General features: G+C 41.6%; 1 protein-coding gene across 1 annotated transcript in view; it reads right to left on the bottom strand.

Moving 5' to 3' along the window:
• The window catches only part of EFCAB2 (EF-hand calcium binding domain 2), a 29774-nt gene extending 19086 nt beyond the window's left edge, over positions 1–10688 (bottom strand). The window contains exon 1 of the mRNA XM_059843351.1: positions 10457–10688. Coding sequence (XP_059699334.1) covers positions 10457–10481 — 25 coding nt within the window. The 5' untranslated portion in view covers positions 10482–10688. The remainder of the gene's footprint in view (positions 1–10456) is intronic.
• Positions 10689–18016: the final 7328 nt, after the last annotated feature.

Here is an 18016-nt window from a genome sequence, read left to right as displayed (position 1 = left end):
TCTTGTTGGTTATCAAGCCCACTTTAATGATATCACTTCTGGCTGCTCCTGCAAGATGCCATTATTTTCCCTGGTCTGTGCTGGGCTGACTGGGCCCATTCACAGAGATCACTCTGTAGCCTCAGTCCTTGATCATTCATACCTTTCTGCCCTGAGTCATTATGTTATAATACCTTCAACAGCTGCTCTATTAAACTTGACTCCCATGTCCTGACCAGGATCCTGTTTGCTTCCTCTGTCCTCAGTCTGCATTTCTCAGTTCTGTGTTTCTTGATACCAGGGAATGCAGAGGGCAAAGTATGTCAGCATGAAGCCCCAGTGGTACTACAATCACTGCCTGGGCTTTCTACAGGTAATGCATTTGCCTATGAGAATGGAAAAGGGCAAAATATGAGGGATAACCTTGCTACCTCTGCAAATTCCTCAAGAGATCCTTGCTCCAAAACAAAATTGTCTGTATATTGGAGAGGACCAACAAACCATAATTTCTGTATCTTTGGCTCTCTTCATGCACCTGCCCTACAGGCAAGGGGAAGAAAATCCTTTCTTCCTGCTGGTCAAAGATTTCCTGAGCACCTTGTTGGTGAGGGCAAGCTCAATCTACACAGTCCTGGGAACTACACTACAGGGAAAAATCATTCCCCTGTAGGCAGCTAGTCTGAGTGATGCACCACAAGTATATATCAATCCATGCACCTCAAGTATTCCTGAAAAAAGCTCAGCAAAATATGCCCTGATATTTTACCGTACGCAACCTGTGTAGACATGCTGTATCTGCATATATATCTATAGATACTGAACCATCATTCTTCATAAGCATCAGGAGAGAAGCCTGCAATCCTGGGACACAATCAAGGAATATTACCTGCCCATACTATGATGGAGTTCAGTCTTCTCAAACCTGAAGCACTGAGGTTTGAGGAGCGAGTGATTTCTTTTTTTTTTTCTTTTTTTTTTTTTCTTTTTTTTTGAGGGGTGGGTGTTCTTTGTTAAAGGTTTTTTGGTTTGGTTTGGTTTGGTTTGGTTTTGGTTTTGTTTGTTTGGTAGGATGATATGGAAGGAGTCCCTGCTTGCACTTCACAGAATGAATTTGTCATTTGATCCACATCTGCCAAAGAGGAGAAATGGAAGTGCAGTGGCTGGCTTATTGGAATGACCATGCATCTGGGACGCTGCGTGCATCATGTTCCAGGTCAAAGCAATTAAGATGAGACAGACTGGCGGGGATTCCTTAGCTGCCACAAGCCCAGGCAGTGGCCTATAGCAGCACCTAGCTGAGACGGGCTAGCCCAGCTCTTGAAAGTGTGTAGGCTGGGGCTACAGCTACAGGGTGCAGAACTTGGCTACAGTTCCAGATTCTCCTGCTGATTAAGTGTTCTGGACCTACCAGCATGTCCAGGGGAAAAAAAAATCAGAAAAGTTGGCCCATTAACAGTTAAAATTGCAAGACATTCTGACACATTTTCTAATGAGTAATTTTTAAGCCATTCTAGAGTATTCCTTTTACATCTACAGGGAAAATGTTCCAGTGGAGGTCATCATCTACTACCTTGCTAGTGATAGTGGGCAGAAACCTTTCCACCAGAAAATGCAATGCAAGAGAGGAAGGTTTTCTGCTCTCTGCTCTGACCAGCCAGGATGGCACTGGGCAGGGAGATTACTGTGATTACCTCCTTTAAGCAGCAAGGAAGTGCACAAGCAAATACCCAGCCCTTCTCCAGCTCCAATTTACTGCAGTTTATGGTTGCTCTGCTCCTGCTCCATAGTGCTGCAGACCTGAGGTCCTCCTGCCATCCCCCGTGGTCCCTTGCTGGGGGTACCACAGCTCATATCCAGTGACAAGCACCTTGCTGTGTCACTTCATAGCTCAGTCTTGCACCTTTCCCTGTCACTACAGCTTAAAGACTTTTATCACCATGAGTACAAAATCTTTCTGAGCTCTAAAATACTCAATAGTGAGAGCTAATGCTCTGACCTGATCTTCTTAAGCACGTTATTCCTTGTGTCCTGACCCACTGTCACCTCACCCCTGTTGTAAATAGTGCAGGGTCATGCTGTGAACTATAACATACATCTTATTGTCTATACCTTCAGGAGAATACATAACACTGGGAAATAGAAGGAATGCATGTAGTGGCTGCTCTGTGTAAACTCAAACCTCAAATAAAAATTAGGGGTAATCTCTTAGAGCTTGAATGAATCTGGAGTCATCATTACTTACAGTAGAAGCACTTGGCAGTCCTCCTGAGCATCTTTCATAATACAACAGCACCTACCCTTGCCGTGGGGATTTCTCTCTTCCCAGATTTCACACAAGCCTGCTTGCCCACACTTTCTGCATTTGTTGTTGCAGAGACCTTTCAGAAAAGCCAGTTTCTTCTTTTTTCACCCTAGTATTTGGTCAAATGTTGAAACAGATTCTTTTTTCCTCAAGCCCATTTAGCCTTTTTGCACTTCTTGAAAGGAAGTTTGATGACAGGGGCCTCAAGACCCTGGGATGGGAAAGTTACAGTGGTATTACAGGACAGAAAAAGCTCCTGACTCATGGATTACAGTGACACATTTTCATTTGATAAGCTGTCAAACATTTTATGCCAGAAGTAGCTGTAACATTTTTAAAGCAACAATAGAGGCATAGCATGAAATGTTCCACTGCAGCTCTCAGGACCTGGCCCTGCCGGTCTTCCCAAGCAGTCAGACATAGCTACACTGCTTGTTCACAGTCCTCACAACTGTTGCAGATTATTACTTTGGAAGCAGCACGCAATAAGGACTCTTAAGAAGAATCATGTATCCAAATTGGACCTAACTGGTCTCAATTATGACCTGAATTTCAGCCAGCAAAGCACAGCCTCATTTTGCAGCTAGTCAACTAGCGGCTAAATCTGACTTCACAAAACCTGGGGTCATTTGCCCAGGTCCAGCTCTAACTGCAAAGCTCTCCTGCTACCTGGTGTCCACAGAAAAGTTGCCAAACAGTTGCTATTGCATGCAGCCAACACTGAGGGCAGTGAAACAACATGCTTTGTCACACTAACTTGCAGAATGATAGAGGAAATCGTTTTAATACAAAAGATCTTGAAGAGATGTGAAGCAGATGATGTGATGTGCTTCCAGTCATCCAAAGAAAGCAAGGAAGTCCATGCTATGCAGAGATCTGGATTGCTTTCTGCACACCTGTGATTCATAGGTAATATGCAATGATTATCTTATACTACATGATGTTGTCCTTCCTTCAATGAAGGGAAAGAAATGTCAGCGCTTGACATTAGTTAGCCCGCAAAGAATAACAGTGATACTTTTTTTAAGCCAATACCAGCTGCATGCAGTGTCCCTTTTCACAAGGCAGAGATAAATTCAGCATAAATCTCCATTAGGAATGTCTCACACATCCCTGAAATCACAACTCTGGCAGTTGCACCAGCCAGAACTCGTGTGGCAGCTCAGAGCTGGCAAAAACAGTAATCTCCTTGCAATTTTTTCTATTTCTCTCATCTCAGCCACACCTGGGATATAATGAAAGAGCTACGTCTAGCCCATACTTACATCCTCTTTCATCCCCAACAGCAACCTACCCTGTGAGGATATATAGCTCTCCTGGTGATGCTGAGTCTTGCTGTATCTCCAGCTGCAGCTGAAAAAGAACAGCTTCCATAGGCTGTGACACCAGCAGAGTGCAGGTCTGCTGCTGTGCTGTGCAGTCACAGAAGGCATCTGTCATCTGGCTCCCTTTCTCCTGCACTCTCCACAGTGCTGGCCCCACAAGCAGATGGCAGAGCTGCAAAGGACAATTCTGACACCCACATATGCACCAGACCAAGTTCCACCAAAATGTGGCAATGCACACGCTGCCGTGGGACCCACTAAAGCAGCTCGCTCTGCCAAGGATGTGGGACAGTCCCAACAGGGAACCACATCACTTGTCACTGACAACGCGCACTTGATTGCATGTGTGGCAGCAGCAAATATCTCGTAAATTGAATATTCCTCCTGAACTGCCTTTGCACACTGATTGCTCAAGCAGTCCAGAACCAGGTACCAGAATCAACTGGATCTGAGAAGTAATTTATTTTGAACATTAGACATTATGAAGTTTTACTGCAGTACCACAGTACTGCTGCTAGAACAGAGCAGTATGTAAATGTTTTTCTTTTGAATCTGCAACATAATGGTAGAATGAGGGGTTTAAGTATGACTTAATACAGGCTGTTATTATGTAATATATCAGAAACCCTTCAATTTGATGTCTTAAATGAGTTTAAAAAAATAGTTTCTAGACTGGTTGCAATTCTATCTGAAGTACTCTGTCTTTGCCCAAGCAAAGGAAGACTGTTAGAGTGAAACAAAATGGCAAGGAATTACAGGGGTTTGCTGCTGCAGCTGCTTGGTTTTCAAGGCACTGCCTTGAAAGTATCGCTTACAGTGCTAAATCACTTCCTTTACATACCATGGATGAATACAAAACTCCAATTTTCTTTCTGTTTACCTAAGAGTAATATTCTGAATTTGAACAGCATTTCAGCTGACAACTGACATCTACATTTAACATCAATAGGGAATAAGACACTTCTGGCATTCATCATTTCAGGCAGGCTAAGCTGAAGGAAAAAGTTAGCAAACTTGGAAAAGAAGTGCACAAGCTGTTCAAAAATGAACTTCAGAATTCATTTCTAATTTTCCTGACCATCCAGAACCAGAACCTTCTGTGAGCTTACACCAGTGACACAATAATCCTTACCATCTTTAAGATGGTACTTGGAGAGCTTTTGAAGGTTATGACTCTCTACAGTCCTAGGCTAGATTCAAGAAAATCCCTTCCAATCTCATATTCATAAGGCTGTCACATCCTACCCACACCTATGCAACACTGAACAGCAAAGACAATACATTTCCAAAAAGTTGGGAGTCTGTATTTTCTTAAAGATGGGCATTGACAACTTAAGACCATTCATAAAAATACTGCTGAGACCCATCAGGTAGCACATAGTCCTGAGGTTGGTGTGGGACCTCCAGTCCCTCCCTGTGCCAATAGCTTTTACCTTCCCACTGGGCATCAGCAAGTGCTGCTTCTCTGGCCACCTCTGCAGCACTCCAAGCCCTGTCACTGACTGTCCCATTCACTTCCCACGTCACTGCCATGCTGAGAACAGGCCCACCTCTGCACAGGCTGAGCTGGAACATCACTGCTGAGCTGCTGCTTCCCTCAGGATACCTCACAGATGTGTAGGAGCTATTTTAAGCTTCTTCCCCCACCTCAGCCATCGTCTCAAGGCAGAAAACAGCAGCAGTACAGCTGGACCCCATGATAGGATTTGGTCAGGGCAGAGCACTGGTGTGACCAACACCCCTGTCTGCATGGCCACTTCCCAGCTGGGGACTAAACACTGCCTGTGACAACAAGTTCATGTCACATTTCTGTTATCCAGAAGACCATTTTCCTTCCACAATCTTTTGCCCAACACATTTTATTGCCAATAGCAACAAAGCAGCATCTGCTCACACAAAATACAGGTACTGCTAAGCTGGAAAAAAACCTCCCAATACCACAGATCTCAGAGTAATTAGTATGTAGACATGGAAATTCTTAATAGCATGTTAACTATTGTTGGAAAGATAATTTGTGGGAGTTCTCAAGCTCACTGGTTGGCATTGTTGAAAAGACAAAAAAGTTTAAAGCCTTTCTTTGCACACCATCCAATTTTTTATGCACTAAATCAGGTAGAAGTAGAGCCAAACTGAAAAATTTTTGCCATTTTATGCACCATGGAAACAAGAAACCTGTCAATGATTCTACATCCATTTGAGATCAATTTCTGCTGTGGGAGTAGAGCCAACAGGTTCAGATCTACAACCTGTGTTTTTCATGGGAGATTGACATAGTTTATTTTTTGTTTCATTCTCAAATAAGTACAAATATTAAAACATAAATCAGATTGATGTCAGGGTGCATGTTAAACTGCATTACAGCCTAATAAGACTAGAAACTTTTCTCCTCATGTAATTTCTCACAGCAATGTCAAAAAGAGGATACAAAAATATTCAAAGTGTTAGTCTATAAATTCTACTGCAATAAAACTGCACACTGATTTCCTAAGTAATTTCATATATTCAGATTTTCTTCTAGAGCTGAAATACTTCTTGTTTGAGCCCTATGAAAGCTACTTATTTTTAACAGCTCATACTAATTTTGTATTTTTTCCCCATAAATTAAACTCTGCCACTTTTCAAACTAGAGATAATTTGTCTGATGGACTACTTTAGCCTGAAGGTTTATTGTGTTTAATTCAGAGCTTTTGTACCTTTCAAATGCTGGTGCTCATTTGTAAAACTCTCAAAAATACATTTTAAAATCCTCAGTATAAGAAGTTCTTAAAAGAACTCTCATGCTTCAACATCATGTGTATCATCCCTTTCAGTGGGATTCCCCAAAGTCGTGCACAGCTTAAGTGCTTTTCTGTGTCGGGCTTGAAACTTTCATGTTAATTAAGAGTGCTCCAAGCAGAATCAATGGTTATGACTGTCTACCGTGCTCACAGCAGCTACAAGGCTCTCTCAGCTTTGACTCAAAGCATTAAAACAGAATGAGCAGTGATAGCACATTTTCAGTATCTCTAGCAATACAAAAGACAGGCAAAGCCAGGTGAGGTGATGTGGACAGGAAGGTTTAGATCCTCCTTCCAGGCATGAGAAGATTCAGCAGGGCAGGTGATACAGGCGTAACTCTGCTGCTTTGAAAGAGGGTAGCAGTTGAATGCATAACTAGTTCTCCCCAAATGTTACCTCCAGAATCTCTGATTTCACCAGTATGCCAGGCAGCAAACTGGGGCAGGCAAAGAGCAGACACATATATACATACTGAACACTGTATTGTCTATATATACATGTATATATATACTGAGCACACTGTTACTGTATTTACATACTAAAATAGGAGTGAGAACTCTTTCCCAAGATCCACATGACAGTGTGTCTTCATCCATGGCGCGAAGAGGCTTTGTGAGGCCTGATTACAAATTGCTACCTAGAACAACTACTAATCATTTATCAGAGAAAACCAGCCTTGCAGAACTGTTACTCTCCCTAAGTCTTCACAGCAGAATCAAGCAACTTTCTGGGGACACCTGCTATCCACAACCAAGTTTTTGGTTCCATACAGGTATAAGTGGGTGAAGCAGCACCTCAGACTATTCAATATACTTCCCTTTGGATTAAAATTCATGATTTATTAATGGCATTTTAAATATGCCCTATCTGGCACAAAGAATATGGTCTTTGAAAAACTCTAATATTGATCAATTGCATAACATTTCCATAATGATACAGGAACACTGAACGTTTTCTCCTTTATGTACTTACATGTGATTTCTTAAATCCCAGATGGAGAATAATTTGTCTTCAATCTAGTTGTACTTGAGGCACTACCAATCTGACATTTTGCTTTCAGGTTCTAGCAACATCAGTATTGAGATCAGAGGTATTAAAACTTAGAAAATCTGACATGTTATGTCAAATTACAAAGACAGTATCTGAGAGCAAATGGAAGAACAGACAGACTGAATTAAGTAGCAGAAAAGGGGAAAGAAACCGAATGATAGGAGGGAAGATAGAGACAAATGTACAAAAGTGAAAGATTAAACAAATATTCTAGTGTAACCAGATAGGTGTGGAGAAAAAACATTAAACATTCTTGAAAGCACAAATGTAGGTATATAAATTCAGGCATAAAACCTGTACATACAGTATGGGCATGGTCCCATTAACACTTATGCACATCCAAAAATTGATTTGCAACATTTGCATAAGCTAGAGGGTAATACTCATTGAGTAACATGTACAAGAGGTAGCAGGATTTGGCCTTCCACTGTTTTTCCTTGTGTACATCATGTATATCTGTAAAACATTTACACAGGCACTTCAACTTCGAAGAAGACTGAACTTGGAAATAATAGGACCTAAGGGAAACCTTTCCAGGAAAGCTGGTGGAATTGCAGTTTTGCAAAGCACCGAGACGAATACCCTAAGGACTAATTATTTGACAATACAACTAATGGTATTACTTTGAAGCATAATAAAGTTAAACCTGTAGCTTGCTGTAGATGGGGAGTACTTGCTAGAGGGAAGCACAATGGATGTGTGAATCCAGAATCAGGGAATCCTAATTAACCCTCTAACTGCTATCAGCAGGAAGGCTAATAGACACTCTGAAGTGGTGTAAGTGACTTAATCCTAAGGGATTGCCTCTGTTAATGAGACACTGACTGTTAGCTGTCCTCAGCCATGTTTACAGTAATGAGGCACCTTTATAAGGCAGTAAACAACTGGTTTGCCTAATAGCAGGCTGGGATTCTCGTGAGTGACAGAAGCTACCGTCCAAGTGACATGAGTTATTGTCCTCATCCTACAGATAAGAAACTAAAGTCCAGTATGTCACTTCCCATGATCCACTGGTTGGGCCAGAGATGGAGTTTATGGGTCAAGGTCGTTTAGGATGACACTACAATTCTCCTCTAGAAGATGACATCTAAAACTCTACTGGGAATAGTGTTTTATAGGATGTTAAAAAACATGAAGCATTAAAAAACCCCAAGAGAGTCTGTCTTTAGTAATACAATAATTAAACTTCTTTAAAACTATTCTCATTTTGAAACTCCAAAAAAAAAATAAAAGCCTTAAAAGTCTTGAATCAAGCAATCAAAAACCCAGGACCTTCCTTCTCCAAGAGTTTCTGGCTGTGGCTTGACAAAACAGCACAAAATCTCAATATTATTCATATGGGTACCCAAAATATATGGAGCCAGTCTTCTCAGTACTACTTCCCTCATCTCAGATGGCTCGGCAGACTTCTAGGCTATTATCCTATCATTTCTATCCACCTCTGCTACTGTGCCTCAGCTTCATTTGTGCCACTAGAAAGACGCAAAAGATAGGCTTTCACAAGACTAAACAAAAATTAAAACCAATATAAAAAACCAAAACACTTTAAGAGCAGTCCTCAAGGAAGCTACATGTCTTACTGTTTAATTTCTTCAAGATATCTATGTTGCAAAGTGCAGGTAGAAATACTTCTTAGAAATACTTCTACAAAAATCAGTCATTTAGCACCATCCACAGCAACCACTTAGACAAGACTTTTCTGCAGCATACACTGTTTCCTAAAAAATATTAAATAATCCATTGATTGTATTATTTCAATTACAATGCTCAGACTTCGCAAACTATCGCAACACACACAAGTTTAGTTACTGAGAGGATGGATTTCAGAAGTCACAATATTGTGGGTTTTACAGAAAATATGTTTTCCTTGAAATGATACTTGAATATCCTTGAAGAAGGAATTACCTCGAGCCTATAAAATAGAATTTCTGGCAACATTTCATAAAGTAGAACACAGTGGCCTCTAAAAATAAGCCATGGTGCTATCAGCAGCAGAGATTACTTTTTTTCTGGCAGAGATAGACCAATGCATCCAGAAACGACTGGAAGGGGCCACAATCAGCCAGCAATAGGTTCAGCCACCCCAGCTGCCCTGGCAGCCACCCCATGCCATGACAAGGGCATCAGCCTTGTCACCAACCAGCCTGGGCACACCCTGTGTGGTGGCAGCCCCACCATAAGGCTGCCAGCACCACCAGGCAGCTGGTGGCACCCCCTGTGGCAGGGAGTGCTGCAGAGCAGCCCCTGAGGTAGAGGGAGTGGTGTGGCCACCGTGAATGGGATGGGAAGTCACTGGGTGTATTTCTGTTTGTGTAAATATGCACGTGTGTGTGCTTTCATAGACACGCACCTACATACCCACATCCATGCACAATGTGCACGAACAGGTATGTGCACATACATATCTAAAATCACAGAATGAGCTGAGCAGGAAGGGATGACAAAGATCATTGAGTCCAACTCCTGGCCCTGCACAGGATCACACCAAGGGCCTGAGAGCACCCTCCGAGCACTTCTTGAGCTCTGCCAGGCTGGTGCTGTGACCACTTCCCTGGGGAGCTGTTCCAGTGCCCAACCACCCTCTGGGTGAAGAACCTGATACACAACCTAAACCCGCCCTGGCACTACTGCGGGCCATTCCCTCCGGTCTTGTCACTGAGCACCAGAGGAAAGATATCAGTGTCGGCCTCTCCTCTTCCCCTTGTCAGGATGTCGAAGACTGCAATACACACACACACACACACACACACACACACAGACACACACACACACACACACACACACACGCACGTGTGTGTGTGTATATATGTATGTATGCACTTGAGTATGTATATATGAGTGTCTGTGTGCCCCGGTGCGTGTCCGTGCGTCCCCCCCGGCCCCCGCCCCGGCCAAGGCTGCCCGCGCCGCCGCCGCCCCTCCCGCCGCCCGAGGCCTGAGGCGGGCGGGCCTCACTCGGTTGCGCCCGGCCCCCGGCCCGTCCGCACACCGCGCCGAGGAGGAGCCCCGGCCCCGGCCTTACCCTGGCCCTTCTCCTTTTCCGCCATGGCCGCGGCGCCGCGGTGTCGCCATGGCGACGCGGGCCTGCTCGGGCCCTGTGCTCCCAGCGCCGGGTGTCGGGCGTCGCTCCCCGCCGGGCTGGGGAGGTGAGAACGTGTCCGAGCGCCCTGTACGGCCCCGCTACAGCCCTCCGCCCTTCCAGGCAGCGATGGAGTGAACCCCTTCAACCTGCCACTGCAAAGGACTCAGTTTCTCTTAAAAATACAGCTTTCCCCAGAAATTGCGGAGATTTACATGTGTCTGAGCTTTAGAAAGTGAAAGAACATTTTATTCTAAATGCCATCACGCCAAAACAGCTAAAATATTCTGTCTTAGTGATATTAAATAAAACTCTGTGGTTTAAATTTAGCTGTGAATTTTAGCAGACAGGCTTGTGATGCCTGGTTCTTCTGACTCCAAAACAACTGTGAAAGTAGAAAAAAAATACAAATAATAATATTCTGGCAAGATGCAACTGTATATTCCTGGAAAATAAATATTTATGAAATTCCTAGAGCTAAAACCTTGTCCTCACTACAGCAGGTGCTTGTTTGTCAGATGTTCAGTTTTGCAAAGCCAGTGTGGATGACTCGTCCTCGTACACTCAATTCAACCTCTGAAACAAACAGTTAATGATGTTCTCAGTATTCATGGAAGCCTGAAATTTAAAAAAACACATGGAACATGGAGCACAAACAGAGCTTCTTTGATTTAAAAAAAAAAAAAAATCACTTTTTTTAGAACATTTTAACATTTGCTATTTGCCTTTCAGCCCCTTTTTTTTGCATTTTTTATTGAACATGGCTCAGAGTAAAGAGGGTGTAATAGATACCCAAGAGTACATCTTTACTCTGTTGGGAAAACAGCTGATTACGCTCTCTAACAAAGCTGATCCCTCTGAAAGGTTATCGACTGACTTGAGCAGTTTATTAAAGTAACTAAATATTTCAAACTACATGTTTGACTACAGGAGTACAGATTTGTTTCCTCTCAAATTGCTAACAGAAATTTTGGTGAGAATAGCATGGCAGACAAATTTAGAGGATGCAGCAGCAAAAGAAAAAGCCTTTATCTTTCAGTCTTACAGGGGTCCTATTTCTTATTCCCTTAACCCCTCCACACAGAAAACTTGTCTTTCCTGATTTTAGGTCTATGGTGGTGGGTCAGTCACACATTTGGAGCTGGAGAAAAGTGCAAAATACATTGTTTTGGCAAGGATGGACCTCTCTTACCTCCTCCCTGCCCCATCCCAAATGTAGAATTTCATGTTCTTGAATACTGTGCCCAGCATTAGACTTCCACATCATTCATCATAGGACACTTATAGCTCTTCTACAAATGCTACACTAATTCAAAGTATTTACTACATATCCCTCAAAAACCTTAATAAAATCCTGTTCTAGTTATTCGGGTTTTCATGACAAATCCATGCCCAAAATATTAACAACTCTTAGTTTTAAAATAAATGCAAGTATTGCATATTGTGCATATTTATTGAGATTATTGTGTGTTCATAGTAGATTTTGAATTGAAGTGAGTCACTGCAATGTGACATGATAAGACAGTAACTCCACTTGGGCATACACCTCTAACATCTTCCCAGCAATTTCTCCAGGGCTTGCACTTGGCTTTCCTCATTGACAGGCACTAACCTTTGTGTCCTCCAAGAGAGATGGGTAGAAAAGCAGTGTGTAAATGCTGCTGAAGAAAGGGGAAATAGTGAAATGTACCACAGCTATGACATGTCATTTGTACCACAACATCTATGTCCTGTTGTAGCCGCTGGCTCTGGAGCTGCTAGAATAGCTCCTTGGGGAACTTGTTGTTGTGAGTATATAAAGGCCTTGCTCAAATCCTGGATGTTCCTATCAAACTTGTTAAGTTTCATAACTTTAGCCTAGCTACAGAATCTTCACTGACTCAGAGCTCAGACAAATTTCAGCAAACAGCATTTTGCACTGTCCTGCCTGTGCTGTTGAGATCCCTCTCAGGACAATAACTGAAAATCAAAGTGCTTCATTTGCATTGTCCACTCTAGCCTGGAGTTTCCTGTTGCTTCCACCAGCTTGCAGCCAAATGTCCTTGTTCTCCCAATTCCTAACACATCAAGCTTTGGTGTCTTGCCTGTCTCCAAAAGCAGAACAAAATACTGAATGAGAAAGCACTTCAAAATGAGAACTCACTGTTTTAAAATTTCCTGGCAATGTATCTTGAAAAATCTGTGTAGGGAAAAAAATGTTCACAATTATAATGCAGATCAAATAGCTGATATATGGACCTGAACCATATAGCTGTTTCCCTTTTAACTTAATGCACAGATACCTCAAACCAAGGGTGTGAGTGGGCTGAAACAACTAATCACATTTTGGCACAGACAAGTACAAAAGGAAACCCAGAACTACTAATTCAACAGCTTGAAATATCAGCTGCTGCATGCAAGATCTTAACAGAGCTCCTCTAAAGAGAACATACCCTTTTTAAATTGTGATTTTTCATTATAAAAATGTCAGAAGATATCTCAGGAAAATTATAAAAGAATCCAGCATCATTGATATAAAGCGTGAATCCACTGAAGTCTCATAGACATAAGGTTCCCTTACCTCCACGCCTAATTTCATCACATACATTCCTCTCAGCTATCAGGGTCCTATCACACATTTTGCATATTTTCCAAGCATATGTTCAGAGATGTTATTCAGTAATAAAAAACAGGTCTAAACTGGGAGATGTGATGTAAGAGAGAGAAGTTCAAGGAGGTATAATAACATCCTACAAAGCTGTGTCCCCTAATGGCTTCGGGACTGCAAGCATCTCAACACATCTCTGCTCCAAACATTTGCTGAAGACCTTCACTATAGGACTCTCTCTGTGGGTCCTTGGGGACCATATAATTGAAGGCACAAAGAAGCCTATTCATTTGTCCTTTGCAGAGAAAGTAGGTGGATAACTATGATTTTGTGGCAGGACTCTTACCTATAGCTCCTCCGAAGCAAAAGGGGTACAGCTGTGCTGTTCAGCAGGCGTCTCCATGTCACTGTACCCTTTTTCACCAATGTGACATGAATGACCCAAGTGTACCTTCATTCCACTCTTCCTCTGGGATCAGCAGCTGATTTCAGTGACTCAGAAACAGACTCTTCAAAACAGAGTATTATCTAAACATTAGCTGTTCACCAAATGTTACACAGTAACCAGATAAAAATGAGAAAAAGACTCTGTCTTCCTTGCCTATACTGTATCTTTCCCTACAGAATTTAGGTAAATTACACTTGAGAGCAGCTACCTCTTTCCTTCATGTGTAGGAGGGGAAGACAGTTTCTCCTCTGGCTTCTTCTCTTTGTAACTGCAGGCTTTGATCCTATGCTTGGAGCAGATGAAGAGAAGCCTAACGGATTGGGCAGAGACAGACATACAGGCATGCCCTCCATTATTTCCTCTACCACTGACCTCTTCCAGGCTGCTGGTATATTTGTATTAGCCTTACCTGTCATAATTTTGCTTTCTTTCAAAAAGATAATTCTTCCTATTCTCACCTACAGAACAGCAAAAAGTACATAAATTATACATAACAGTGCATAAATTTGCTTAATTTTTTATATCAATAATAAACCTAGAAGCCCAAAATCTTACCTCTTAAATAAACTGTCAGTATGATTCCTTGACACATATGAAATTCACCAGTGCTGAAAGGGGAAGATCCAAGTCTTCTCCTTCCTTCCCTCCTGCTGGCTGCATATCTTCCTTCTACCTTGTGCTGGCTCTGCCATTCACTGAGAGCAAATATGAGTCACAGAGGTAGTAAAAATACAATCCATCAAAAAGGGAATAGTGTTCTACCCTATTAAGAAACTCAGAAAAGTATATGACAAGCATCTCAATCAGCACATCCAGGAAGTTGAACCCTGCAATTAGAAGAGAAGAAGAAGTAGAAGGGAAGGCAAGAAGGGTAAGATGTTCTTTTGTAGGGAAAAAGCTCAGTGGCTGTCTGAGTCCATAAGTAAAACACTGAAGGAAGAAAGGGGAAAATCAAGTTTGAAGGCTGCTGATGATAGCAGCATCTCAAACCCTTCTCAGTCCATGGGATGGCTTTGGAACTGTCCAACTGTTCATGTACAGCTACTATCCTATGGATGTTTATCTCCTCCTGTCCAGCTTCAACAAAGCTGCATTTGAGGAAAAGTGACTGAACATACATTAAAATGAGTTGCTAGGAAAAAGGAAGCATTTCTTTACTGCAGCAATATTCTTCAATGTCAAGGAGCTGCTGGCAGTGCTTGGCCTCTGGGACTATGCCTAAAGAGCTGCACCAGAAAAAAGCTCTTTCTCTTATGTGTCGGTGCCAGGATACTGTTCCCCATCTCACCCAGGCACAGAAATGGCCCTAGAGATCCATATATTTTAACCTTCAGACTTTATTACCATTAATTATATCTGGAAGTGAAGCCAGGATCCCCAAGAACACAGTAGCAGGAACAAAACACAATCATCCATCTGCCTAGCAACATGGGTTGCCATGAGTACTTCTCCCCGTGCTCCACAGGCAGCAGGGGCTCACCACTGAAAGCTGAGCCAAGCTCAAGAGCCCCTTGAAAAAGGGCAAAGAGAGCCTGCTTCCTCAGATGAAGACATTCCATCTCCAAGACCTTCCTCTGGAGCCTAGAATGTGTCAGCCAGCAGCCTGAAATTTGGAAATGAGGGATTTCTGGAGTACCGAGAAAATGCCAGTGGAATTGTTCTCGCAAGAAGCAAAAGCAATGATGTTGGGAACATCAATACTGTTAAAACTCCACTCTTCCCTTCTCTGTTCTTTCTCTGTTCTTTTGAGAAAGTTCTTTCCATGTTTTAATACCATGCCAAAAAAATCCCCAATAACATACTGTCAAATCACTGACTTTTCACACTTACGAAGAAAAGAAGGAAAACCTGTGAGTGGTACTGAAGACATGGAAATACTTTATAACATCCCTAGCTCAGGAGATCTTTGAATCACAAACCATTTGTAGGAGGTTGAGAGACTGAGTATTTAAGATAGTCATTTGTGTGATTCTCCACTGAGCACCTGCTTTAGGCCTCATTAGAAGAAAGGATACTCAAAGAGACAAGTTTTGACATGTCCCAGCAGGTACATTTTGCTGATCTTAGAAAAAGCAAAAGATTACTTGATAATTATTTAATATTTAAGAGAGCCCCCCTGATAATGTGGTTATCTAGAAGCTATTTAAAAATAGAGATTTGTGAGGAAAACAAATTCAAGGTTTCAGACTGACATTTTGACAATTGTAATTGAATGGGACTCTTGAATAATGGAATTATATTCATGTTACCAATATTGTGGAGCTAACCTTTAAAAAAAAGCTCTTACTTTGTTGTTTGCTATATTATAACATGCAATTTAAGAGTATAAAGGCCATAGCAGAGATAAATAAGCCCAAAGTGCATTTTACAAAGATGTCAACCATGACACGGAAGTAGTTAACCTTGGCATAAGAAAAGGAACTAAAGGTTATACATCTGAATGCTCATATATGGCTCTTAATCAGTTGAGGCATGATATAGTACTTTTTAATACTTAGAAAAATCTTCCTAGCTCATGAGTAGCACAACTGCTTCTTTTTCTATCTCCTGTCAAGATTATTTGGGCATGAAAATGTTGCTGTACTCACTAAGTTAGTAATAATCAAAACCAAAATGAACCTGGGAATAGAAAATCTAAGCACTTCTGATTATTCTACTCTCTTCAGAATGAAAATCTTCATTTATTAAAAAAAAAATTCAGACCATCTGCTTGTGAAGATAATGTTGGGATAACGGATGTAACACTATCTTTTTAAATCTACAGAAGGATAGTAAGGGAAAAATCATCTTCCATAACGAGTCCTGGTACCATATTCAGGATTTTACTTTACAAGTCTGACTACCTGATCAGGTTAACTTCAGAATTTCAGTGAGAATGAAGTTAAGGTCTGGGGCACTGATCTCAATTCACAATTTATTCATCTCCACTAACACAAATGGCACAGGATTAAGCCTAGTGTTATAGCATAAGCACCACCTTAATTCTCATTCATCTCAGTGGTTTTTTATTCAAAAGACTAATTGCATGGCTAGCTTGTTTTTCCAGGTTCATGAATTTCATTTATTACTTAAATACAAGCTTTAACTTTGCAGATATAAAATGTATTTCCATATTTAAATAAAGTTAACTCTGATGTAACTAGAGGTACTGCACAGGATATGTTTTGTAGACTTCCTATACAGACTTACTATTGTAAAATGGAAGTTGCTTTGAAATAAAAATATACTTTGTTATTTTAAGAGGGGGAAAAAGAAACAGAACTAAGACACATCCCAGAAATATTTTCTATACCTTCAGAATAAGAAAGAAATTTAACTCCTATTTGATTCCCTTATGAGGGATAGGGAACTTTTGTGCACTGTGGCAAGAAGATATATAGCTGTATTAATGCAAATCTAATCTGTGCTCAGAGACATTGCATGTTGGCTATAAATGTAAAATATTCATACCACAATAGCCTGTTAGACTGTCAAAAGCTGAAGTTCAGCCAATTTTACCAGAAAGACTTGACATTTTGCTATATTCTTCATTCTAGGGAGCTGAGAAAATAAGCTATCAAAACCACTCCTCCACTTGTCAATTTTGCCAGTGTAACTATTTGGATATGGCATAAATCTAGAAATAGGAAGTGTTTGTCTACTGCACCATTTAGACACAGTAACTCAAACTAAGAGCAATAACAAATACTTCAGATTGGTGAGTTTTTGTGTCACTGTTCCAAGACAAGCAGAGGCATCACCTCCTTTTGTATCACCTTCTCTGCCATGACCCAAGGAACAGCCATGAAGAAAAAACTGATTCAGCTAGAAAATACTTTTTTTTTGTGGTTGTGGTTACCAGGTTGTGAGCTGGGCCAGTGTGGCAGAAAGGAGAGTGTAAGAACAACTGACAGGGGCTGAGGAAACACAGACCTGCCACCGAGGAGCAGCCTGACACTTTTGGTGCAATCTCCAAAAAGGGGCCTGTGTTTTGTCACTGGCTTTGCCTTCTCCCAACTCACATGGCTGCAGAACCATCCTCCAGTCATGCTCCATTCACATAAAGGTGCACCAAGGAAGCAAAAGCAGGGCTTGGACAAAGAAGCATCATCATTTATTAGACTTGCTGACAGAGCTGAAAGGATAAAAAAGCCCGAAACAACACAGTGGTTTTGGACATATAATCCCTTTTTCAGCTCTGAAAAGAAACTGCATCCCTTCAACAGAGTGCATTGGTCATCATTTCCAAATAACTGTAGCTTTTTTATGTAACCTGATTTGGATTGTTGGAGTGAAATGGCTAGGTGGGAGCCGCAAGGTAGAGGAGTGTTTGCAAAGGAAAACATGGTAAGGACATTAGCCTTGGGGGACTAAAAGACAAGCAGTTATCACATGCAGAGCCCTAAGGAGCAGGGAAAACTGAGGCGTGCTAAGTGCTAAACTGATTCTAACAGGCACCGTAGATAGCTGCAAATAACGGAAACTTAAC

Source organism: Haemorhous mexicanus, chromosome 3, assembly GCF_027477595.1.
Source record: "Haemorhous mexicanus isolate bHaeMex1 chromosome 3, bHaeMex1.pri, whole genome shotgun sequence".
Classification (NCBI taxonomy): Eukaryota; Metazoa; Chordata; class Aves; order Passeriformes; family Fringillidae; genus Haemorhous; species Haemorhous mexicanus.
The sequence above is the reverse complement of the archived record's forward strand: the minus strand, read 5'-3'. Positions and strand labels throughout refer to the sequence as shown.